Raw genomic sequence first — 24,011 nt, forward strand, 5'->3', positions numbered from 1 at the left:
TCTGCTTTGATGTCTGTCCCATGGTCCTGATATCTTGTTGACACAAACCTTTTTAACACTGTTTAATTTTGCTGCAACTTGTAAGCCTCTTGAATTACTGCTGCAGTCTGTTTTCACACTTCTAGTATAACTATAAAATTCCAAAGCAGTCTTCCTATTAGTTTTACCAATTTGTGTATTCAGCATATCTAATTAGAATTACATATAATGTTACATTTATTACTGTGAGTTCAGCATTTTGTGGAAAAACTAGAGGAAACTGCTATTTTTGGATTCAGCACACCAAAATTTACATGCTATATTTGTTATCTGCAACAATGAGGTAGAGCAGTGTTAAGACTGCCAGAAGGGGAAGGAGACTCATTCTGTCCAGATACTGCCCAGATTAGCAGCAGCACCAACGTGTGTTTTTTGTTGTTGTATTTTAATTTTTGGGGGGTGTGGGGTATACTTACCCCAACCGTATTATTCCCTAGAATAATACTTACCCAAAAACAAGCTCTAGCACATTTTTGGGGAGAAAAAAAAATGAGTGTCTTATTTTTGGAAAAACACAGTAGGTCTGGAGGACAAAACATTCTCTGCTTCCAAATCTTTATACACAAGTACTGGTTCAGTATTGTGTGCACAAGGGTTAGGAAAGCAGAGATGGTAATTTTAATCATGTCTGTCTTCTAGGTAGGGAGTCTGGCTGTGTCTGACAGCTGGCTGTGTGTGTCCCGCAGCTGCACAATCTCCTGCAAGCTATTTACTCTGCAGTGACACTTTAAAATGTCAGTGCAGAGTGAAGTGCGGACCGGCCAGCTGCTTAGTCTATGAACAAATCTCATTAGGAAAACCCACAGCGTATCAAATGTTCACACTTAGTGCAGATATCATGACCATTAAACTATTTAAGCAAATTGTGATTGATTTTTATGCTGTTGATGACATTAAATTGGGAAAATCTTGTGGGGAATCTAATACAAATGTATCCAAACATCTTTTTTGTTGTAAGTCTTTTGTGAGAATTCCTTTTCTAAAGGGTAAAGTATGGCTGTTTATAGTGACACAGAATATACTGTATGAGCCTTTAATGCTGCCAGTTCCTATAGTCGTCTCTCTGACAATCTCCTCTGTTCCTCCGGAAGCCTCCGCTCGCTGGCAGAAACTTTTTTCATTTGCTTGTTGGGATCAGACAATTTCGATCTAAGAGCTGGCATAAAGTTGAACATTTTCTCCTCCGTACAGAAGCCTCTTCCATGTTTACATAATACGTCCCCTGACGATTTTGCATGATCCGTTTCCTAACGCTCGTCTCTCCATGGACCCGCGTAGAGGCAGCTGACAACATTTCACACCAGAGACACCACTTATAATGGGAATCGTTCCGTTCCCTTAAGAAGCTTAATATAGGAAATAATGAGCTGTTGGTAAAGAAATTGTTTTCCTTTTATCGTTATGTAGACCTCTTTCTAGTTTCCTCTACTGGGAGCGTTTTATTTTATTTGTACAGCAGAAATATGGTTCTAGGCTATAGACCAACCTGCAATGGGAACAGACTGAGCAGATGTAGACTTCAATGGAGGCACTGGCTTCCAAAATTGTGTGCGTCTTGGAATATTTGTTTTTAAAAGCTTGTCATCCCTGATGCAAAATTCCCCTCCAACCACTCACCGTATAATAACCCAAATCTCTTCCTGTATATGTGACGCCCTGGACCCCAGGGGTCACAGGTAACAACACCTACCACACAACACACACCCCCATCCCTTGTGAGGACAAACCAGTCGCCCGAAAGGGAGACCTGATGCCTCCCCCAGGGCAAGTAGGGCACACCAGGTGGGTTGAGTCAGGCAGAAAGACATGCCCATCGAGGAGACTACTGTCCTGATGCAGGAAATACAAACAGATTAAGTTGGACAGTAACAGGAGGTGTAGAGGAGCAGAGCTGTCAGGGACCCGGGTTGGAGCCTGGGATCCCCGTAACGTCAGGCAGGCAGACGGTGGTGGCCTCCTGCAGGAGTACTGGTATAGCAACTGGCGGAACCATAGGGACCGGGCCAGGGTTGGAGCCCGCCGGTCCTGAACCGGGGAGTCAACCGTTTACCGGAGCACCAGAACCGGGTACTCAGACCCTGTCCTAGCTTAGAAGCCACTGAGTATAGGCAAATTAACTGATTGCAGTCTGGACCTCATGGGTTCATCCTCACCCAAAGTCCCGAAATAAGGCAAAAGCCCACCGATACCGGGTGAGAGCCACCGCCAAGGGCCAAACATCCGACGCGCCAGCTACCACTGTCCAGGCAGGGGAGCCAACAGTCAAACAAGAGGTGCAAGGGAAAGGTGCCACCATCAGCCTCACAAGGGACACAAGCAGCCGGCTGCAGGACCCGACCAGACCCGAACTTTGGTTTACCAGTGACTCTGAGTGTGAATTAATCGTGAGTACACCAGTGCCATCCGGGCACAACACTGCACCACAGCACGGCACCCTGCACCCCGACAACACCACCGTCGCCAGTCCAGTCCCCCTAACCGGGCCCCGGGACACACCGCCCCTACCCACAGAGGGGCTAACATCTAGGCTGCGGCCGCAACACCAATCCCGGGAATACCCTCCACTCCAGCCGCAGCAGTGGTGCATCCCGTCACCACGACCCGTGGGTGGCGTCACGACCCATCCGACAACAACGCGGCCCCCAGCTGCGGACCTCGTCCCACACCACCACCCCACTGGCTCCCCTTAACAGAGCGACGTGGCCCCCGGTCCGGAGGAGCTCGTGCCACCGACAACCCAAGCCCGGACCTCAAGCGGCTCAGCTCGAGCCGTGGAGAGCGGCCGGGCCCCTCTCAGGGCGGTACATATCTGACGCACCCGCGGGGTCTGAAGTCACTAGTCACCGGGCCGGTACGGGGGCTTGGGTTGTCACAGTGGCCCGGCCCAACTCCGTAATCCCACGGTGTCAACCAAATGAAGGGGATGATGATGGGAGTAATAGTTAATCGTGACTCCACCTGTGTTATGCGTCTAGGTATAGGAGCCGCCGCTGCAGGGATGTCCACTGGGGCTGATGGTGACACAGCTTAGATGTTGCTGCTCTCCACAGGCAGAGCTAGGCCCCAGAGAGGATGTTGGGAGCAGTAGTCCACCCCAGTGTGGGAAACGTGGGGCACGCGACGGATCAGACGACACAACGGTTGTGACTCGCCCACCCCAGGGCTATGGGACACCCGGTGCCGGGCCGGACTAGTCCGGGGGTCGTCAGTGGTGGCGGGGCCCGGCTCCGTGGCCCTGGTGGGTGTCAATTAATATGGCTGGTGACTTGGGGTGAATAAAGTTTTCATATTTGTCGTGACGCCACCTGTGGTTTGCGGCTATTAAGCCGCCGCTGCTGTGTAAGGCCTCCGGGGTGATGATATGGCAGCAATGGTGGTACTGCTCCCCACGGGAGGAGAGGTGCCCCGGGGACACTGTTTGTGCTCGTGAGAGTCTATGGTGTAAGGTGTAGTGTAGGGCTGACAGGCGGTGAAAGGACCGGACACACAGTCTCTCTTTACCTTCTCCTCTTTTTTTACTTTGCAAACGGTTAGTCCTGGGAGACTGTTACAGGTGGTAGAGGGCTCCGGCCGGCCTGGAAGTAACTGAGGTATCTTTTTTGCCAGATGAGTATGAGGCCTACTCCTGTTCTTTCCTTACTGTTATAGGACCCTGCTATCTGGATTGGCAATGGCCCTCTTGCTGCTGGGACCGGTGGTTCGTCCCTTTTTCTGTGTGGTAGGCAGCGCAGGCCCTCTCTGGTGCTTATCTGCTGGAGTCCACACCAAGCCCTTGGGATGCAGCTGTTTCTTCAGATTGCTTCTGGGCCAGGGGGCTTGCAGCTCTCCTGCCCTCCGGATTCGGCTACCAGGGAAGGATTTTACACCCTGGCAACCACAGACTCCGATGTCTGAGTCTCTTCTGTACCTCTCTGCAAATCTTGCTTCACTGGGCCAAGCTATTCCAGCTCTAGGCCCCAGTTCCACAAGGCAGCACTACTCTGCATCTGCACTCTCTGCTTTCTCTCTACAAACTGAACACTAACTCCTCCCTCAGGTCAGACTTAAGGAATGCTCCCTGGAACTCTAGGTTCAGAGCTCCCCCTGCTGGCCCGAGGGAGGAACTGTGTTGGATGTTGAACTTGCTGGCCAATAGACCTCCCAATTACCTCCAGGCTCAGCATTAACCCTTTGGAGGGGCAATGCTGTTGTGGCAACCAGGTCCTGGGGCACCACACTTGCAGTTTAAGGTGTTTACTGATTGAGCTGCTCCTGCCGTTGGACTGCTGGACTCTGCTGTGATGGCTTCAGCCAATCCTAGATAGTTCGGAGGCCAGAACCGGTGGGATTCTTTGAGTCCTTCCTACCTGCACTCTGTTGTGTGAGTCCCTACGACTTGAAGCTACACAGGAACCCAAGTCCGGGAGGTGGTTATATTTGCCATCCCGTATAGCGGGCAGCAAGAGTCTGTAGATGGGGTCGCCCTATGGGCACGACTCCTGGATCTGTTTTTTGTGGGTCACAAGACTTGAAATCCTCTGCCCAGCGGATTCTACTGGCAAGACCTTGAAGTTTCCACCAGCCTAGGGCTCCACACCCTGAGATGTACGCTGGTCCTGAGGGAGCTAATAGCTCTTGTGACGCCCTGGCAAAAACAGGTAGTCACAGATGACTGTACCCCCCCCCCCCCACCTCCTGGGTGCAGGAATCTCCTTCTCCTTGGGATTTCACCAACACCCCACACATAGGTAACACCAGCCACAAAAGCCTAGTCACGCCCCTGGGACAATAGGGACACACCAGTGGGCGGGAACAGGCGGATGGGAGTGCCCACCTAGGGGTCCTGAGGTGTCAGGGGAGGGAACACACGAGTTGAGTACTGACAGTGGAGTGGAGAGGAGTGTGAAGTGGTGGTCAGGAGTTGGAGCCCCTGGACTACTGGACTACCTGAGCTGACTAGGTGGCAGATGGCAGAGCAGGGCCACAGGCAACGGAGATTCGGTCGCAAGGAGACCTTAAGTGGACCGGGGCAGGGTTGTAGCCCGCCGGTGCCGACAGCGTTAATCCCGTCCGGAGGCCGTGCACACTTGGGGTGCCTGTCTCCTAGGACGTGGAAAGTTGCAAGCCCCTTGTTAATCAGCCAGCAGGGGACAGGGTTCCAGACTTTGTCCCACAAGTGGCCCAGAGAGCGAAACTGACACCCATGCGGGGGATAGGGTGTCCACCAGAACCCACAGAGATCCCAAGGGTCAGATTTTGTGGGCAACTGCTCCAACAGTACATAAACCACTGGGGAGCGGATTTCTCCCATTTTATGCGGGTTAAGTCAACACACAAACTGAGTGCAGGAGGAAGGGCCCCTGCCCTGTCAGCCCATGTGTGGGACCAAGCACACCCCTCCAGAGGCTCCTGGCATCTGGCCTTGGTTTACCACATGGACTTTGTGTGATTTTATTACCACAGTGAGTACACCGGTACCATCCGGTCCATTTCTAAAGACTGCTCCCTGCAATCATCCTGCACCATCCTCTGGGCCCCGGGACTACACCTCCCCTACCCGTGGAAGGGATTCCACCTTGCTGCCCCACTTCATCAGCCTCGGGCGCCCCAAACCAAGGCAGTGGCGGTGTCTCCAACCCTCACCGCAACCCATGGGTGGCGTCACTGACAAACTCATCCCCTTTAAATAACCCCCTTTATTTGTTGTGGGCAACGGGCCGCCGCACGAGTCCCGGATCCGGCCGCCACTTGAGCCCCAGCCACGATCCCCGATCCGAGAGCCTCGGGCAGCCCTTCACTGACGTGGTGAGTCACCCCCCCCCCCCCTCCCCTGCCCGCGACACTCTAACCCCAGCAACCGTATTCTCCTGTGTCTCACTTGGTTCTCGGTGGTTTCTCAAGTGACGTGTGTGTGTGTGTGTGTGTGTGTGTATGTGTGTGTGTGTGTGTGTGTGTGTGTGTGTGTGTGTGTGTGTGTCTCTCTCCTGGCTCCCCCTGATCAGTTGCCCCGCCCATTCGAGCACCTGAGCTAGTGGGTGGGAGGCCCCAGACTATATGGTGACCATCCTAAGTGACCCTACTCTATCCCCGTCCCGGTGAGTGAGCAACTGGCTTATGAGGGATTGTGGACTGGCACTGACCTCCTCCATACTTGGGATGAATATGTGTCGCCCGGGGACCAGGGGTACTCAGATCCGGGCCACGAGGTCACTTCTGCGGGTATCACGGTGGCGTGACCCGGTCTGTGATCCCAGGCTCCACAGTAAAAGGGGATTAGGGTAAGGGAGATTGTCCGTGACGCCACCCACGGGTTGTGGTGTTGGTGGACACCACCGCTGCGATGAAGGTGCGGGACTCCTGGGTACGGTGTTGGGATGCAGCTTTAGATGTTACCCCCTCCGTGGGTAGGGGAGTTGGTCCCGGAGCCCGTTCGGGGATATGCAGGGCGCAGTGCTGCGGTGCGGTGCCCGAGGGCACGGGCGTACTCACAAGTAATTCACACGGAGTCACTGGTAAACTAGGAATTGCCGGTGTCCGCAGCCTTCGGTACGGGGGTGTTAGTGTCCCACACACGGTGCAGCAGCTCCTGTTCTTTCCCTGCAGCCAGGTGCCTTTCTCTCCACTCTCTTCCTCTTTCTCCTCAGCCGGGAACGGGGAATCCACTCCCCTGTAGTGATCCGGGTCACCATAGGTACCGAGGGGCCACTACCCTGCTCCGGCTACCTCTGGCCCCTTCCTCACTACGGCCTGTCCCGGCCCTCTCGGAGCACGCTTCACTATCAGCCTGGGAGCTACAACTCCAGACTTCTCTTCTCTCTGTCTCTCCAAACACTCTGCTCCAGCCCCTCCCCTCTGCTCTGCTTTTCTCTTACCCTGGGGGATGTGGTTTGTCCTGCTGCACCGGTGTGAGATCAGATTACCAAGGATGATTAACTTTCTGTGACAACCTGGCTTTGCCAGGGCGTCACAAATACTGCACCTCTGGTGAGATGCAGTACCCTGTGGCAACTCAAGCCTCAGGGGCGCCACATATACATAAAACAAAACAAGTTTGGATTCATTCTAGAGATGAGCAAGTAGATTCCACGGAAATTGAATTTGCCGGGTCTAGCGAATTTAATAAAATTTGACACATTCTAAAGGTGGCATTACACACTGCAACATCGCAAACGACATCGTTGTAACGTCACCGGTTTTGTGACGTAATAGCGACCTCCCCAGCGACATTGCAGTGTGTGTGAAACATCAGCGACCTGGCCCCTGCTGTGAAGTTGTGATCGCTACAAATCGTTCAGGACCATTCTTTGGTCCTTTGTTTCCCGCTGTGCAGCATGATCGCTAGAAAGTCTCAGTGTGTAAAGGGGACTTTACAGCGACTTCCTTAGCGACTTCCCTTTCAAAAAGCTGCTTTACAACATCCCCAATGACTAGCTAGGTCGTTCTGCAGGTTCGGTGCTGTTGCGTTGTTGGCCAGGTTTGCCTGTTTGACAGCTCACCAGAGACTTTGTAGCGATCCCGGCCAGGTTGGGATCGCTGGTGGGATCGCTAGAAAGTCTCAGTGTGTAAAGGGGCCTAGAGATTTAATTTCATCGGAATTTTATTTAAAAAAAAAAAAAAGCCTAACACCAATTATCACACAACAGAAAAGTCAGCCAGAGGAGGCTCAAATGCACAAGTTTCTACAAGTATGATGGCTACAAGGCATTATCAGCCTGTATAAAAGCCAAGGCAGGCAATGCAGCAGATGTTATATCTGGAAAGTGCAAAGTTGTCACAGCTTTGCAAATAAAACGATAGGGAGAAAAAGCACTGTATAAACATTAGTGGAGGGGGTGTGCTGCTTCCATTCGTTGACCTTCACATACAGGTTTAAAAAGGTAACCTGGACAGTTCTATTGTGTTTGTGTTTTTAAAAGTGGGGAAAAGTGTTCACTACAGTCCTAAGAGACCTCAGTGTTGCACATATATATTATTATTTTCCTTTTTTTTTTTTTTATTTTCCTTGCAATTTGGTGTATTGACTTAACTTGAATTTTGGGGGATAATTTTGATGAAATTGACAATTGAAATGTCAAAAGATTCACTCATCTGTAATTTTAGAAATATATAGGAGTAATATTAGACAAAGTTTGACCACAACACTATATGGAAAAATAGCGGTTAGCTGATCAAATGGCAGATTCTTCAATAGATGCTAATTGTCAGGGCAACTTTCCTACTAAAGACCTGGTCTATTGTGAATCTCTTGATTCAGTGATTAAAGAAAAAAACAGGCTTCCATAGAGCAATATCTAATATGTTGTGTTTTTTCTTTCTTAGCATATTTGAGCAATGGCTCAGAAGACATCAGCCTTCACAAGATGTTTACCCAGAAGCCAACGCACCAATAGGCCATAATCGCGGCTACTACATGGTCCCGTTCATCCCGCTATATGCCAATGTAGAGTTCTTTGCTCCATCTAGAGACTTTGGATATGACTATGACTATCTAGCGGAAGCAGGTACTGTTCTGAGCTTTCTTTTTGGGTAAATTTTGTATAACCTTCACTAACTACTGTTTTCACCACATGGCTGTAGAGCACGTCACCTACTCTTCTCCCCCCCCCCCCCCCACACCTCTCCCTATTCCCACGTCATTCAGGATTCTTTGAATACCCCCATTTGTATTTGGTCTCCAAACACTAACATGCAGTGGGAGGAAAATTACTGGATTGTCCGGTCTAGTCTTTGTTGGGCCGCTCTCGTCTCGTCTTTGTTGGGCCGCTCTCGTCTCGTCTCGTCTTTGTTGGGCCGCTCTCGTCTCGTCTTGTCTTTGTTGGGCCGCTCTCGTCTCGTCTTGTCTTTGTTGGGCCGCTCTCGTCTCGTCTCGTCTTTGTTGGGCCGCTCTCGTCTCGTCTTTGTTGGGCCGCTCTCGTCTCGTCTTTGTTGGGCCGCTCTCGTCTCGTCTCGTCTCGTCTTTGTTGGGCCGCTCTCGTCTCGTCTCTCTGTTGGGCCGCTCTCGTCTCGTCTCGTCTCGTCTTTGTTGGGCCGCTCTCGTCTCGTCTCTCTGTTGGGCCGCTCTCGTCTCGTCTCTCTGTTGGGCCATTCTGCTCCTACATCTGCATACAGTGTGTATAATTCATATATATTTTGTTTTCCAAGCTGAACAGGTTTTAACTGCTGGATATTTTACTGTACGGTACGCAGGTAGGCTGCCTTGGAAAACTGTCGGCATTTTAATTAAACTGTTTTAGTCTTGTGCATCATTAAAAGGGCTTTTGCAAAATTTTTAATGAAGCCTCTGTTGATGAAAACGCTCCAGCACATTTTCCTCTGGGTTAGAAACTCTTAAGTTGATGGTGAAGAATCACTTTGTGCCGACGAGGCTCAGGATCTTTCTCGAGAAGCTTCTCTCCCTTTTTAATATACATTTTGCATATTTTTTTGGCATGTGAAGGTGGGGGGATAGCGGCCCCGTATACCCAGGACAATGGTAATTACGACTACTTTTATTCATGACTAGTTTTATTAGGACCATTAATTCTATATAATGTTATAGGCTTCAGAGCAGTTTCTGGATTTTACGTGTCCTTCATCTCAATGAGGCTCGTTCTGTAGAATATCATTGCCGAGGTTCATTTTGTATATGATTGACGGGAAGAGACGCTTCTTATCTCGCTTGAGCATTGCCACAAGGAGCCTTGAAATCCTCATCTGAAAAAAAAAAAAAAAACCCCTCAAAAGCCAGGTGACTCGTTATATAAGATGACCATGGAGCCTCGGAATAGGAAACTTGACCAAAATATCTCTTGTGAGCCCTACTTTTTCTCTTGAGTGCAATATCTGATTGGAAAATAGGTTTAATAATCATTTAGGACAAACTTAAATGGTTCATAATCAAAATATCTAGATTAGTAACACTTCATGTTCTCTGCACTATAGACGCTGGAGCGTCATTTGCGTTCTGCCGGCACTATAGACGCTGGAGCTTCTCAAGATGAATCCAACCTTCCGTTGTCAAATTGCTTGCCTACCTTGAAGTGCAAGGCTCAATTTTTGTTAGGATTTTTTTAAGTTTAGCAGATGAGAGAGGAAACCTGGATCCTAAGGCTATGTGCCTACGCTGCGGATTTTGCGCGGATTTTGCCGTGGATTTCCCGAAAATCTGCAGCAGCGGCACTTCCAAGCCATTTCAATGGCATTTTGGAAATGCTGTGTCCATGCTGCGGATTTGCCGCGGATTTTGATGCGGAAAAATCTGCAGCATGTCAATTATTTGTTGCGGATTTTGGGTATAGAATGGGGGAAAAAAAAGAAATTCGCGGGTGCGGATTTGCCGCGAAAGTCGCGGATTTTCATGCAGAAAAATCCGCAGGTACATTCTACCGTGGACACATAGCCTAATGCAATTTCGTCCGCCCTGTGATATTCAGACATGGTGTAAAACTAATTATCCAAAACTTGTTAATATACATTCTATCTCTGGTCTCCAATTCTACACCTTTAATACCCAAAGAATCAAGAACTCCTAATATATATATATATATATATGTGTGTATGTATATTATAATATAATTTCACACAAAGCCCTATCACCTTTGTCTGGTTCAATGGATTTGTCGCGGGCGGAGGGGACGCGCTCGCCACGCTCGGGTCTGTGGCTCGAGCGGTGGGCCGGACCAGTGGACTCGAGCAGCGCTCCTCACCTGTGAGTGAAAAGGGATAGTTTGTTTGGGGATTTAGTCCGTGACGTCACCCACGGGTTGTGGTGAAGATGGGCACCACCGCTGCTGGTGACGGGGATCCCGGGAGCGATGGTAGGGAGCAGCTGGGATGTTGTTTTCCCACTCCGTGGGTAGGGGTTGGTGGTCCCGGGGCCCGTTGGTGTGATGGGGAGGCAGGGTTGGTGAGGCGCAGGGACGGCGCGGCGCGGTGCCGGATGGCACTGGTGTACTCACTCAGCAACAGATGCACCAAGGCTCCGGTAAACCAAACGGCTGGATGGACGGGTCCCGCAGCTGGCTGCAGTGTCTCTCCCTGGACAGGTGATGATGGCTCTTTGCCTGCACCTGTATGTACTGTGTTGACTCCGATGGCTTCCCAACAGCAGTCCGCTCCCTGGCGTATAGATGCTGTAGGAGCCCGTGTTGCCCGCAGGCGCTGGCCCTTTGGATCTCTAGCCTCTGGTCACACATCTCCGGTAAACAAGGTGGTCAATAAGAGGTTTGCGTTATTGGACAGAACTGAAATATGAAAGGGGAAGAAAATGTAATAAAACTCCAGCGAGGATCAATGGCGCGCGTTACACACGTCCCAATAACTCATTCCTAAATTCTATCCAATTATCTCTTATCCATGACCCTAAATTGATCGCAACGGTGAATTAATGACGTCTGTATAGTTTGTGAAGACTAAGTGTCCAGAGGTAACGATGATACAATTAATATAATGGATCGTATTTTTGCGGCTTCCATTGAAATGAATGGGATCGGCTGGAATAAAGGGAATCTGCCAGTAGTATGAACCCTCCTAAACCATCTATATGGACATCAAGGTCCTAGGAAGCTGAATAAAATGATACCTCGATGTCTTATTCCAGAGAAATCCACATTACATATGTAAATTAGCTGTTAAGATCTATGGGCCGGACATGGATCTCCCTGAAAATCCGCCTTCAGGGCTTCATGTACATAAAAGGGGGTTAGAAGGGTTGATCCTACCAGATTACGTTTAAGAGCACTGATAGTATAAGGCCGCGTTCCCACAGCTGTATATGGCTAGACATTGGACCACTAAGCACAGACTGGTCGGGGGTCTCCAGTCCTGAGCGTGACTGCTTCATGTATTTCTAAAAAGCAATTACACTCGAGTTTGGAGACCCTCATCCAGTCTGGCCATAGTTGTCTAATCTTGGACCAATTTTGTTCAGATGTCCAAATGTGCCCTAACGAACAGTGCACCTATATATTTAAAAGGGTTGTCCAGTCTAACATGGCGAGTCTGTAGTCACTTGGACTGCAAGAATATAAATCCTCCTAGTGCATGCACTGTGTGCTGTGAGGATTCGCAGTTTTCAGAGGAGGGATTGGGGGTCAGGTAACCACGAGTTTGCAATACACATGTGTGACGCCCTGGACTAGCCAGGTAGTCGCAGATAGACCCCCGCATTACACCTGTCCCCCAAAAAGGAGTTATCAGCCAACCACATTAAACCCTAGTCACCTCCCTCAGTGCTTGATGGATACACAAGGGGGGAAGAGCCAGGTGCTTGGCCACGCCCACCGAGGAGGTCTGAGGGTCTGAGGCAGGAAACAATCAGCTCAGTTTGAGTGTTGAGGAGGTGAGGCCTGTGAGACAGGCCGGTAAGTCTGTCAGGTGTGAGGGTCGTAGCCTGAACACCTTGGCTAGGAAGCAAGCGGTGACCTCAGCCTGCAGGAGCCGGGAAGACGGCTCGGTGGAACCGTGGTGGACCGGGACAGGGTAGTGGCCCACCGGTACCGACCCGGGGAACCGACTCGGAAACCGGAGCACACAGGGGGGTACTCAGACCCTGAAACGAGGTCCAGAATCCACTGGACTGAGTTAATTCACTGACTGCGGTCTGGACTATAGGTCCTTTCCCACCCAAGTCCCGACTGAAGACAACAGCCCACCAAGGGGGATAGAAAGCCACCGCACAGGCAGAGAGATCCCATGGGCCAGTGTCTGCGGGCAAATGGGCTCTCCCGACATATACACAGCCGGGTAGCGGACTCCTGTCGCTGAAGCGCAGGCAGTCTAAATCTACACAACACGGTGCAGGAGAAAGGCAGAGACCACCATCTGCGTGGGGAACCCGACCGCAGCCAGCTGCGGGCACCGACCACCATCAACTTGGTTTACCAGTGACTTGTGTGTGTCAATAACAGTGAGTACAACAGTGCCCTCCGGCCGCGCACATCGCCCTGCACCGCCCAGCTCTCCCCAACGGGTCCCGGGGGCCATCATCCCTGCCCACGGAGGGGTTAACATCTGGCTGCACTACCATCTCCCCTGCGTGCCCCGCAACTGCAGCGGGTGGTGTCTACACCTTCACTACATCCCGTGGGTGGCGTCACGAACTCAAGCGCGGCTCTGGATGTGCGCCTACCTAACCCCCCACTGAAAAGTGCCAGCATCCCCTTCCAGAGCGACGTGACCCCGGGTCTGGAGGCGCTCGAGCCACCCAGCAATGAGCCCGGATCCGAGCTGCTCAGCTGCGTCCGAGCGCGGGGCGGTACACATGTTCCAGGCCAGAACCTGACTAATGGGTGCAGCCCCATCCAGTGAATGGAGTGAGGCCTCGCCCTGTCTAGTGAGCACTGCCATCTAGTGGGTGCAGCCCCATCCAGTGTATGGAGGGAGGCCTCTCCCCATCCAGGGGGTGCGGCCTCACTTAGTACATTTACAGTGAACAAAGCCACACCCACTAATTGGGAGTATGAATATCGTATACTCATGGTCACAAGACTGCCGTTACCAACTCAAATACAAGCAAATTCTTACAAGAGACGGCGCACATGCTGGAAGGATTCATTAAGTTGAACCCAGAAGTTTCCCTCCGCTCTCTATACAGACACATCTGCAGGTTTTTCCCTCCGCTCTCTATACAGACACATCTGCAGGTTTTTCTCTCCGCTCTCTATACAGACACATCTGCAGGTTTTTCCCTCCGCTCTCTATACAGACACATCTGCAGGTTTTTCTCACTATCTGACATGAAATCAGAATAAACCTTTCCAGTTTTAGGTCAATTACGAACCAAAATTATTTGCATTTGCCAAATGCCAGAATAATGAGAGAGAGAGAGAGAGAGAGAGAGAGAGAGAATGCAGAAAGTAATAAAAATGCCTGAAATCAAAGTCAAAAGCTTGCATATATTAAGAGTACTATGCCTTTAAACAAAATGGGACAGCCCATATGATGGTCATTGTTGGTATATGCAACAGATGAGGACTTTTGTATGTGTGAAGGAGGATTTTATGCTGATCTAACAGTAGATGGTGATGTGAGTTTCCTTACTGTATTGTAAAAAGTCTTTTATTTTTCTTCCTGGTTTCGTTTTCTCTTCCTGATGCAATGCTGTATGACTGGGTATATTTTTACCGCATATTCTCTAAGAAGTAAAGAGCTTGTTAACCCTATGTAATCTGCTCTGTGAACTTTCTTCTGCAACTGGGAAGCTAGAAGCTGTGCAAGAGTCATGTTTTGGAAGCTTCTGATAGGTTTATTGGCAACATCTGAGTTAGAGACACACCTGTGGCTGTATTTTAATGCACACCTGACACACACTCTATGTAGCATCATGGGGAAAGTCTAAAATCAGCCAAGATCTCATGAAGAGAATTGTGGACTTTCTGTGCAGTCACTTAAAAGTAACTGCAGACTTCTAATGTAATACTGGACAATCCCTGTTTATTCTCTTCATGGCTGGGTTTATTTTTTCTTTATAAATCTTCCTCTTGGTTCTCCACTGATTACAGCTGATCACTGCAGATCCCAGCCACAGTCAACGCTCTCATGACCTTGCTAGGTGTATTTGCACCTATACTTTGTAGAGTGGGCCCATTAAAACAAACAAAAAAAAACCCCTGTTGTTGTTTTTTTGTTTTTTTTATGATTTCAAATCTATTGTAAGGTTATGTTCACACAGTGTTTTTTTATTATTTTTCTGTCTTTCTCTGTGCCAAAAAAATGCTATGCTTCACAGTACAAGTAAAGTGACTGAGATTTAAAAAAAATACATATACAGGTTTTTTTTTGTTTAGCCTGCAACATTCAATTTCTAATGTTTTTCACCAATTCGAATGAATGAAAAGCACATAGTGTGTATTGTACTCCCCTTCTTTTTTTTTTTTTTTTTTTTTTTTTTTAAATGTATGTATGTGACGCCCCAGGGGCAGTGGGGCACTTGGTCCCGGGCGTGTGATGCGCAGGGTGGAACAGTCTTGGTTGAGGCCCGGTTCTGTGACCCTGGGGGTCGGTCCAATAAGGGGGTTAAAAATAAAGGCGTTCTCGACTACGCCACTTTCGGTGTGCGGCTAGGGGACTGGGGACGCTGCTGTAGGGTCCTGCTGGGGCTGATGGAGTTGTGCAGCTTAGGTGTTTTGGGACCTCTGCAAGCAGGGCCAGGCCCCAATAGTGGATGAAGAGGGGGCAATGGTAGGGGACAGTCCGTGTACGTGCACGGAGGTGATAAGGAAACAATCCACACCGATATTGCAGTTTCAGCTTGCCTTTTACTTTAAGCTTTGTACCTGGACCCGCTGGTACTAGCTACAGGTGTTCCCGCTCCTCTTGTTCTCCGAGCCAGCTGTGACCTGGGCTAGCTGTCCTCCGTGCACACTCATTTGTATTTGGCTCCCGTGGCCAAGAGCTTCTGGAGGAACCCCTCTGTTGCTCTCTTGGTCCTATTGCAGGCAGCCTGGACTATTTAAGGGGTTCAGTCCCTGGTCCCCTCTTTGCTGCTGATGCTTCAGACTTTTTTTGTGGTGAGGGGCCCTGTAGATCCCACTCACCTGGCAGAGTTAACAGTTGATCATAAAGTGTCCCACTAGGATCTGCACCCCGCCTCGTGCTGAGTCCTGTGAGCCTAGGTTCCAGACTTTCACAGGTAACCCATGGTTCCTGGAGTCCTGGTTCCTTTACACCACAGTCCCTCACTCCTGCTACAGTGTTCCGTTGTTACTTCAGGTCTTTTCACTTCTTCTCTTTGCTTCACTCCTCACTCTCTACTTCCACCTCTCTTCTCCTCGACTTCCTCACACTTTCTCTCTAATGTCAACTAAACACTTCCTTCTGCCAACCTCCCAGTCTGGAATTTGGGGTTATGTATGTGGCCTGAAAGTGCTGGTGTGTTGGCTGGCACAGATATTCCGGGGTTTGGGTTTCCACAGGTTACATTTTGTGGCACCTGGTACCGCGTGTGGTTGGCCATAGGGCGTCTCAGTTCTCCGGTGCCGCCTCTTTTGGCCATCTCTGTTCTCCTTCTCTAGCCGCAGTGCATGACGGGTCCTACGTCATCCACACTCGCCGGCATTCAGGTCCTGAGCAGGGCAGATCAAAGTATTGTAGTGCGCCTGCGCAGGACCGGCGAGTGTGTATGACGTAGACGCATCATGCACACAGGCTTCAGAAAGAGGACGAAGATGGCTGAAAGAGGAGGCACCGGCACCGGACAACAGACGCCCATCTGGCCAACCAAGCGACCGTTAGGTGAGTATTATAAAGTGTTTTTTATGTTCTCACAGCGGCCTGGGCTCTTATATACAGCATGTTAGAATACTGTATATAAGAGCCCGGTGGTGGTGGCTGGAGCTTATAGGCCAAAAAAGTGGTGACAGGTTCTCTTTTTAAGTGGTTTCTTTTACAGCCTAAATAAAATTAAAAAAAAAACAACCCGCAAACCTCCATCTGCACATGGTAGAAGGCTGTTTTGGTCAAAAGTAAGGAGCTCAAAAATAAAAATAAGTCGTATCCAGTTTCTAGTCTCCTTTTTATTCCCACTGTTCTGAGTAGTTTACTTCTTTTTTATAAAATCTGAAATACTGTTTAAGGGATATAGGCCTTTCGAGCTATTTTTTTTTTACAAGTGGGAGTGGCTTATAGTAATGCTGAGGAGCCGTAAGATACGCCCCCGAGGATCCCATAAGCCACGCCTCTTTGTAAAGATCACAAAAATGACCACTTTATGAAAGGGGGTAAAACAAGCACATCTTAAACTCTACATGGGATTTTAAATACTATTCCGGCTTTTTACTTAACAGCTTTTTCTTTTCTCCCTCAGACTCCATTGCAGATTTCTTGGCACGTTATCTGGAAGAAGCCAGGCAGATTTGGCAGTGGCTGGTAGGCGCGGCGGTGTTGGGCGGTCTCGTTACCGCTGTGATCGCAACGGTTATAAGTTTGGCCTGCCGACGGAAAAAGAGAGCGCTCTCTGAGGAGACCCAGCCTCTTCTCATGGAGGCCGAAGATTATCAGAGCACTTATCAATCCAATCTATGATTAACGGAGCCACGGCTAAAATCTTATTAGACCTTTTAAATGGGACTTTCATCACCTGAGAATGGGTAAAACGTGAAGGTCCATGTCACCGAGGGGCTGTAACCCCCGGGGTGCAGGGCACATTAAGTCGACTGGATTTTTAATATTAACCTTTTTTTTATTTTTGACAGGGTTGTCCCTCTGCTTGTACAGTGAAGGGTTAATAATGTGCATTTCAGTATGTACATGGATGGATATTGCTGTTGAGTGCGACATGTCCCGCATACATCTATTATATGTGTAACACATATGTGAATTGTCATTTATTGTCTGAATAAGGACCTTACAGTAAAAAAAGGAGAAATCTATTGTGTGAGGGTTTTTTCTTTGTTTCATACCTGTCCTCTAAAATTATTATTAATATTATTATTATTATTTTATATTATATATATATATATATATATATATATATATATTATATATATATATAATTTTTTTTTTTTTAATCCCATATGTGGTTCCGTGGTTCCTCTTATCTTGATACACAGCCAAGGTAAGTGCATGGCTGGGGGCTGCAGCCTGTAGCCTTTATCTTCGCCAGGTATCATATGGGGGGACCCTACGCCAATAATTTATTTATTTATTTTTTAACACATTAATGACACACAACGTGTGCGATTTAAAAGCAGCCAGATACACTGTCACACAGGGTGTGGGCATGGTCTGACTGTAACTAATCATAGACGGGACTGGCGGTGGGCGGGGGAAGCGAATATGCATGAGGTTAATGAGCGGTCCTGGAAGCAGAATTACAGCCATGTGGGACACTGGTAAGTATAACGCAAAAAAAAAAGCAGGAGCATAAGTTGGTTAAGTTGGTGGGCCCGAACTGGGTTTTCTTTAATCCAGCTGACCCCTGTTATTTGTCGTTTTGTCCATCACTACCCCCTATGCACAGGTGTATATAACTACTATAATACTGCTCCTATGTACCAGGATATACCTACTATAATACTGCCCCCTATGTACAAGAATATACCTACTATAATACTGAGGGGCACTGCAGCCAGAAACTTGAGATGCTGCCCCCTGACTGCTGGCCCCTATGCATGTTTAAATAGAGGTCTCCCCCCTGGAAAGACACTGACCTGCCGCCCCCGCCTTCTGTGGTGTGACTGGCCTAAGCCCCGCCTCCTGGTTACATATCACTGTGTTGCCCAGCTTCCGGCCTCTCTGCTGCAGAACCCGGACCTGTTTGGGCAGCCGGACACAGGGACCCGCTCCTGGAGGCGGTAAGATAGCTATCAGCAGGGAGGTAAGCGTTTCAGCTCACAGCGCTGTTAGCTGTGAGCGGCTGCCTCTCTGCTGAGGCACAAGCGATGTGTGCCGGTGAGCGCGGCGTTCTAAGGGAACTACCCGCCCGCTGGTCCGCTTGTGCTCGCCATTATTTAACACCCTTCCCCCCCCTCCCCCCCCCCCTCCCTCCATCCTCCCCTAAAATCAGCATGGAGGAAAGCGTCCTGCCCACGGCGCTTTTAGCTGTGAGCGGCTCCCTCCATGCTGAGGCACAAGTGACATGTACCGGCGAGCGGCGTTCTGAGGGAACTACCCGCCCGCCGGTCAGCTTGTGCTCGCCGTCAATCTGCCCAAACCACCCTCCCCCCACCCCCCCCCCCCCTTTTTCAGCAGGGAGGGAAGCGTGCTGCTCATGGAATTGTTAGCTGTGAGCGGCTCCCTCCCTGCTGAGGCTTAAGTTATGTGTGCCGGCGAGCGGCGTTCTGAGGGAACTGCCCGCCCGCCGGTTAGTTTGAGTTGCTGTTAAATTTAAAAAGGAGCGCTTCGCGCGCTTTTTCTACGGCGCCGCCCGCCCGCCGCCCTATCACTGCCGGCACGGGGGGGGGGGGGGGGGGAGTACGGGGGCGATCTGTGGGTTGGTGCGGTCCCTGTTGCAGGGGCAAGTTGGAAGCGCTGCAGCGGTGGGTGCGCTGGCCTGCTGGAGTAATGAGCTCCGCTCCCCTGTACCGGCCCCCCACCACCCCACATCTTCTCATATACCCCATCGTGACACTGTACGCACTGGGGCTGTAGGCAGAACAAACCGCCCCCCCCACCCACACCCCCCCTCCCCCGGGGTTCCGGCGTGGGATGGCGGCGGTTGGGATGACGTTGAACAACGTGCTATGCGGTCATTTGCAGGTACCCCGGCCATTGTGGTAGTCAAAACATGGTGCGGGTAGCTGCGGCGACCGTAGTCAGTCAGCCTCACGATAGCATCGGCGTGGGCATCGGGGCTCTGAGCATCGTCATGGAGGAAGAAGAAAAAAAAAAAAAAAAAGTCACATCGGTAGAGCTAGATCCCACCACTGCGGCGGATGGTCGAGGTCGCCGCGTGGCAAACGCATTCTCGTCCTCAGACTAAGTCTGGTGAGGTCCCGCTGCGGGACGAACAGCATCTGGGTACATTGGTCCGGACAGCGGAGTTGCCGTTGGAACCGGGCGTGCAATTTCCAGAAGTAGGGTCTGCTTTTTCCTGCATCTTCTGGTAAGTACCACTATGTGGAATTTGGGTGGGATAAGTGCCCCGGGGGAGGGGTAACGTGATGTCACCAGGCAACAGGATTCCCACCCAATTCTACATTCTTCTTACTGAGTTATGTATGACCAACACTGTGGATGGACGGTGGAAATCTCACACCCTGATATTAAAGGCAGTTGTAGTATCTGCTGTTACTGAATACTGTGGTCGGCATTCCACAACCTGACTGCTCTAACTGTAAAAAACCCTTTCCTATTTAATTTAAAAAAAGAAAAAAAAAAAAAGTCTTGGGCCAGTCCTTTATACAAACAGGTATTTATGCATGAAAATGGGATCTCCATTATAACTTAGTGCTGTAGCTGAAAAGTTGAAGGTTTGGTACCTTTTCGCTGCTGGTTTGTGCTTCATCTTGACAGACATAAGTGAGCAAGTGATGTGCAAAATTTGCATCTTTATATTTTATTTAATTGCATAATTATGTCCACATGAATATCCCCTCAAAAAAAAAAAAAAATTACTCAATTTTATTTTTTGATCTCAGGTATATAACTGACAAATGGCTATGCAATATTTTACCAGACGGAGATTATTCTAATATTATACGATAGAGGGTGCCGACTAACTATATTATTTGAAGCAATTGTAATATATATATATATATATATATATATATATATATATATATATATATATATATATATAAACAAAAAAAAAAAAAAAAAACCCACACACACCTCTTATAGGATTTGCCTCTATTCGGAATGCTTGGCCACATGGAGACAGGTTTATTCACTATTACCCGTTACCTGGACGCTCTACACTCCATCTCTGGGAACCCACAGGGAATACTTTAACTTTGTAAGGTCGTGTCTACAGCATTAGTTTTTCCCATGTGCCTTTACCATGGCTACCAAGGGTATTACTAAGTGGCAGTGTTGGGTGGCCCGGGTTTTTGGTACATGTGTCCAACCTCAGGAGCGGTAAGTTTTAACTTGTGTCCCGTAACATGGAACCAGGATATGGGCGCCCCTAAATGGGGACCTGATGGTGTAGTGTAATTTCTCGTCAAGTGCCAATTGCCAATTTTTAAAAAAAACAAAAAAAAAAAAAAACAAAAACGAAACCTTTATTTTATATAGCGCTCACATATTCTGCTGTGCTTTGCATGCGTTGTGGACGCTGTCCCCATTTGGGCTTACGGTCTGGATTCCCTACCTGTGTGTTTTTGGGGGTGTGGGAGGAGGCCGGAGTGCCCGGAGGAGACCCACGCAGACACGGGTAGAACGTGCAGGCTCCTTGCGGATGGTGTCCTGGGTGGGATTTGGGCCCAGGACCCCAGGGCTGCATCTGGCCACTGAGCCATTGTGCCGTGCCATAATAATTCCAAGAGCAGGAACAGACAGATTTGTAGGTGGATTATTTCCGGCGTTGCAGGGCCAGCTGTTTGGGATTATTTGCAATACAATGTGTTTATATAGTTATATATATATATATATATAAAAAAAAAAAAAAAAAGAGTTCCCTATGCTGGGCCCGGCGGGCATGGTCCGGTAACCTAACTTTGATTGCGCCTTTCCCCCTATTTAGGTTCAGCTAAACAAAAGGGGGGGTAGACTGGGAAATAGGAGGATGACCAGTGGTTCGACGATGCCGGTGGGTAAAAGTCTTAACCAACTACAGCCCCCTCCTCAAATAAGTAATCAGGCTGTTTAGGTTTTTTGTGGCTTGGAATGCTTATGGGTCACCACAGGGTTGAAGTCAATACAGGCATTTGGTTTCCGGGTTAGTATCGCTCACCCTATTGCAATCCCAATCCCAGGTATTTTGGTAACTCCACCCACCAGCAGGATCAAGGCTGGGAGTGCGCAGCTAGATGGTGGGGTGTTCGGTGAAGTTAGGCTTATGATCGGGGCCCCCATTTTGCATTGACCTGACGGTTCTATGGTACGTTATGCAGCGGGTGTGTTTGGTGGCTGATGTGCGTGACGATTTCCCAAGCCACCCTTTAGTAATACACATCCTGTAGTATTCAGCGAACGTGCACCATTTTCGGTTGCAAGCAACCTGTTACGAGGTCGGTCTTCCCGTTTTTAAATTGTGGAACTTTACTGAAGCGATGTGGGTCTTGTGGGGTGTAAGTTATTTAAGGGTTGGATGATTAGCGGCAAGCGAGTGGATCACAGTAGGTCTATTCTTTTCTAGCCATGGATTATTCCAAAAAAAAAAAAAAAAAAAAGGGGTGGGGTTTGGATCGTTCGCCCCATTGCGAATCTATACCTTGATGTTTTGGATCTTTTTCCCTCACTCGGCGGGTGTCCCGACGTTGTCGGTTATGTCTCTTAGGCGAGCGGGCGTGATGGGACTAGTTTTTACCCACGACGACGGCCCTTCAATTTAGCGTCACGGAGTTAGCCTACATTTTGTGGGCTATTTTTGGTTGGTAATGTGACGGTTCCCCGTTATTTTGGTGTTTGCCAGCCGTGGTACCCGGTACGTACTCTACCAGAGTTGGGGCGTTCCAAGGCTTCGGGGGCCAGCATACATGAGCACAGTTTCAGTGGATTTGGTGACTGCAATTGAAATGCATTAAGAGGGACGTCAGGACTGAGTTGGTTTTTGAAATCTGGTTTTATTAGTCATGTAAGAAGATTCAGAACAGCGTACAGGGCTAATGTAAAATGACATGATTGTGATTTGTTTTTAAAAAAAAAAAAAAAAAAAAGTTTGTGGGTTTTGCCAGTACCTCCTTGGAGAGAAGAGGTGTTTGATGGTTACGAGAATTCTCTGTTCTGACATTTTCATTTCAGATCCAAGTCGGCCTAGTGACTGGGTCCGAGGTTACGTCCATATATATTGGCTGTGAGGAGAGCGGATCTTCGCCTTGGTGGTCGGTTCCTTGTTCCCGTTACAGTGGATGTAATTGGAGAGGTTGCCGGAGCTTGGCTCAGCTGTGGGTCTATCAGAGGTGATCAAGATTGCGTGAGCTCTCTTTTTCCAACCGACTTGGTGATACACATAGGCTTCAAGTATCTGGTCCAAGGCCGTCTAGCTAGGCCTCTTACCCTTATCCGGTCAGAGAAGTACAAGTTTCCCTGTTTTAGTTCGGAGTGTTACAACGATCCGGTCGAAGGTAACCCTCTGGCCCAGGGGGCATGGAGCTAAGGAAGAATGTGATAAGGATCTCTCCTGGCGCATGGTCGATCAGGGCCTACCCAAGTTGTGCTGTTAATAAAGTGTTTTAAAAAAAAAAAAAAAAAAAGAAAGAAAAGTTGTTGGTCTGGCCCCGCCAGCTGGACAATATTTGGCTGTCCTTAAGCTTGGATGGGTATATCCCAAATGATGATGTTATGGATATGGTGGTTGCGGAAATGCCTGGGACGGCTCAGGTATTTTTTAGTTTTTGGGGGGGGTCGCAGCTTGCTGGTGCTGTGCTGCTCCTTGGCGGAAGGGGTAGGAAAAGTGGTGGTGAATTACCCGCGCCGGACGGCCGGAAGGCGGTACATTTACCTGAACCCCGTGATGTTGGCAAGTTAATGCCTGGTAAAAAGCTGCGACCAAATTTTATGCCAAAAGATGAGAGTGGTTTTTCCCCATGCCTCTCTCCAAAAAATGGAAAATTCAAATAAAAGTATTTTTAATTTATAAGAGAACGGTGTCGTGTCTTTCTAGGGGGGGAAAATGGTGGTAGTTGGGTCCTGGCAGTCTGCCCCAATACGTATGTATATGTACATAAACTATATTTTACTTAAGACAATTAGGGTTTTTTTTTCCTCTTCTCCCCAAAATCAAAGTGCCTGACATTGCACCTTGGATGATCTGCAGGGTCTACCTTCTTGGAGAGCTTTATCCTGAGTATATATTTACAGTTACAACTAGCCGCGATTTCTCCTAATTTTCCTGTGTAATGTGAAATGATCCTCGGAGTCTGGAGTATAAAGCTCTTGTGAGAGTGGCTTTCTGCGGTCTTAATCCCTTCACTACAGACTAATCCATTGGAGAGCGGTTCTGCTTACAGTGCTGAGCCATAGAAAATGTCTTTGTCCGGGGAGACAATTCATTTTCTGTTCGTTTACAGGAGAAAATAAAATTATTAAACCTTGGAGCGTGTGTATATGATGCTGCACTCTGCAGCCGGACTGGTATTCTGATCCCAAAAGCTGACACCTCGGCCATAGCCCTAGTACGTGGAAATTCTCGAATTTTTAAAAGCAAACTGAACCGTTATTAAAGCGATACTCCCGGAGCGGAGGCTGCGCTCTGTGCTGTTAATCTCTTGATGCACTTAGGCTAGTTTCACAATTGCGTTCAGCGCATTCCGTCACTATGGAGAATAGCGCAGTCCGTTAGCAGACTGCGCTATTCTCCATAGAGTTGTATGGACGACGCACTGTAACGCAAGTGTCTGCGTTGCATCCGCTGGATGACGCAGTGTCGTTTTTTTGACGCTGCGCCGGGCGGATGGAACGCTGCATGTAGC

The 24,011-nt window shown here is 49.0% G+C and overlaps 1 protein-coding gene across 1 annotated transcript in view; it reads left to right on the forward strand.

The window, feature by feature from the left end:
* TYR (tyrosinase) overlaps nucleotides 1-17,354 on the forward strand; it is a 54,549-nt gene extending 37,195 nt beyond the window's left edge. The window contains exons 4-5 of the mRNA XM_075337568.1: nucleotides 8,338-8,519; nucleotides 16,802-17,354. Coding sequence (XP_075193683.1) covers nucleotides 8,338-8,519; nucleotides 16,802-17,019 — 400 coding nt within the window. The 3' untranslated portion in view covers nucleotides 17,020-17,354. The remainder of the gene's footprint in view (nucleotides 1-8,337; nucleotides 8,520-16,801) is intronic.
* Nucleotides 17,355-24,011: the final 6,657 nt, after the last annotated feature.

The sequence above is a fragment of the Anomaloglossus baeobatrachus genome, chromosome 2 (assembly GCF_048569485.1).
Source record: "Anomaloglossus baeobatrachus isolate aAnoBae1 chromosome 2, aAnoBae1.hap1, whole genome shotgun sequence".
NCBI lineage: Eukaryota > Metazoa > Chordata > Amphibia > Anura > Aromobatidae > Anomaloglossus > Anomaloglossus baeobatrachus.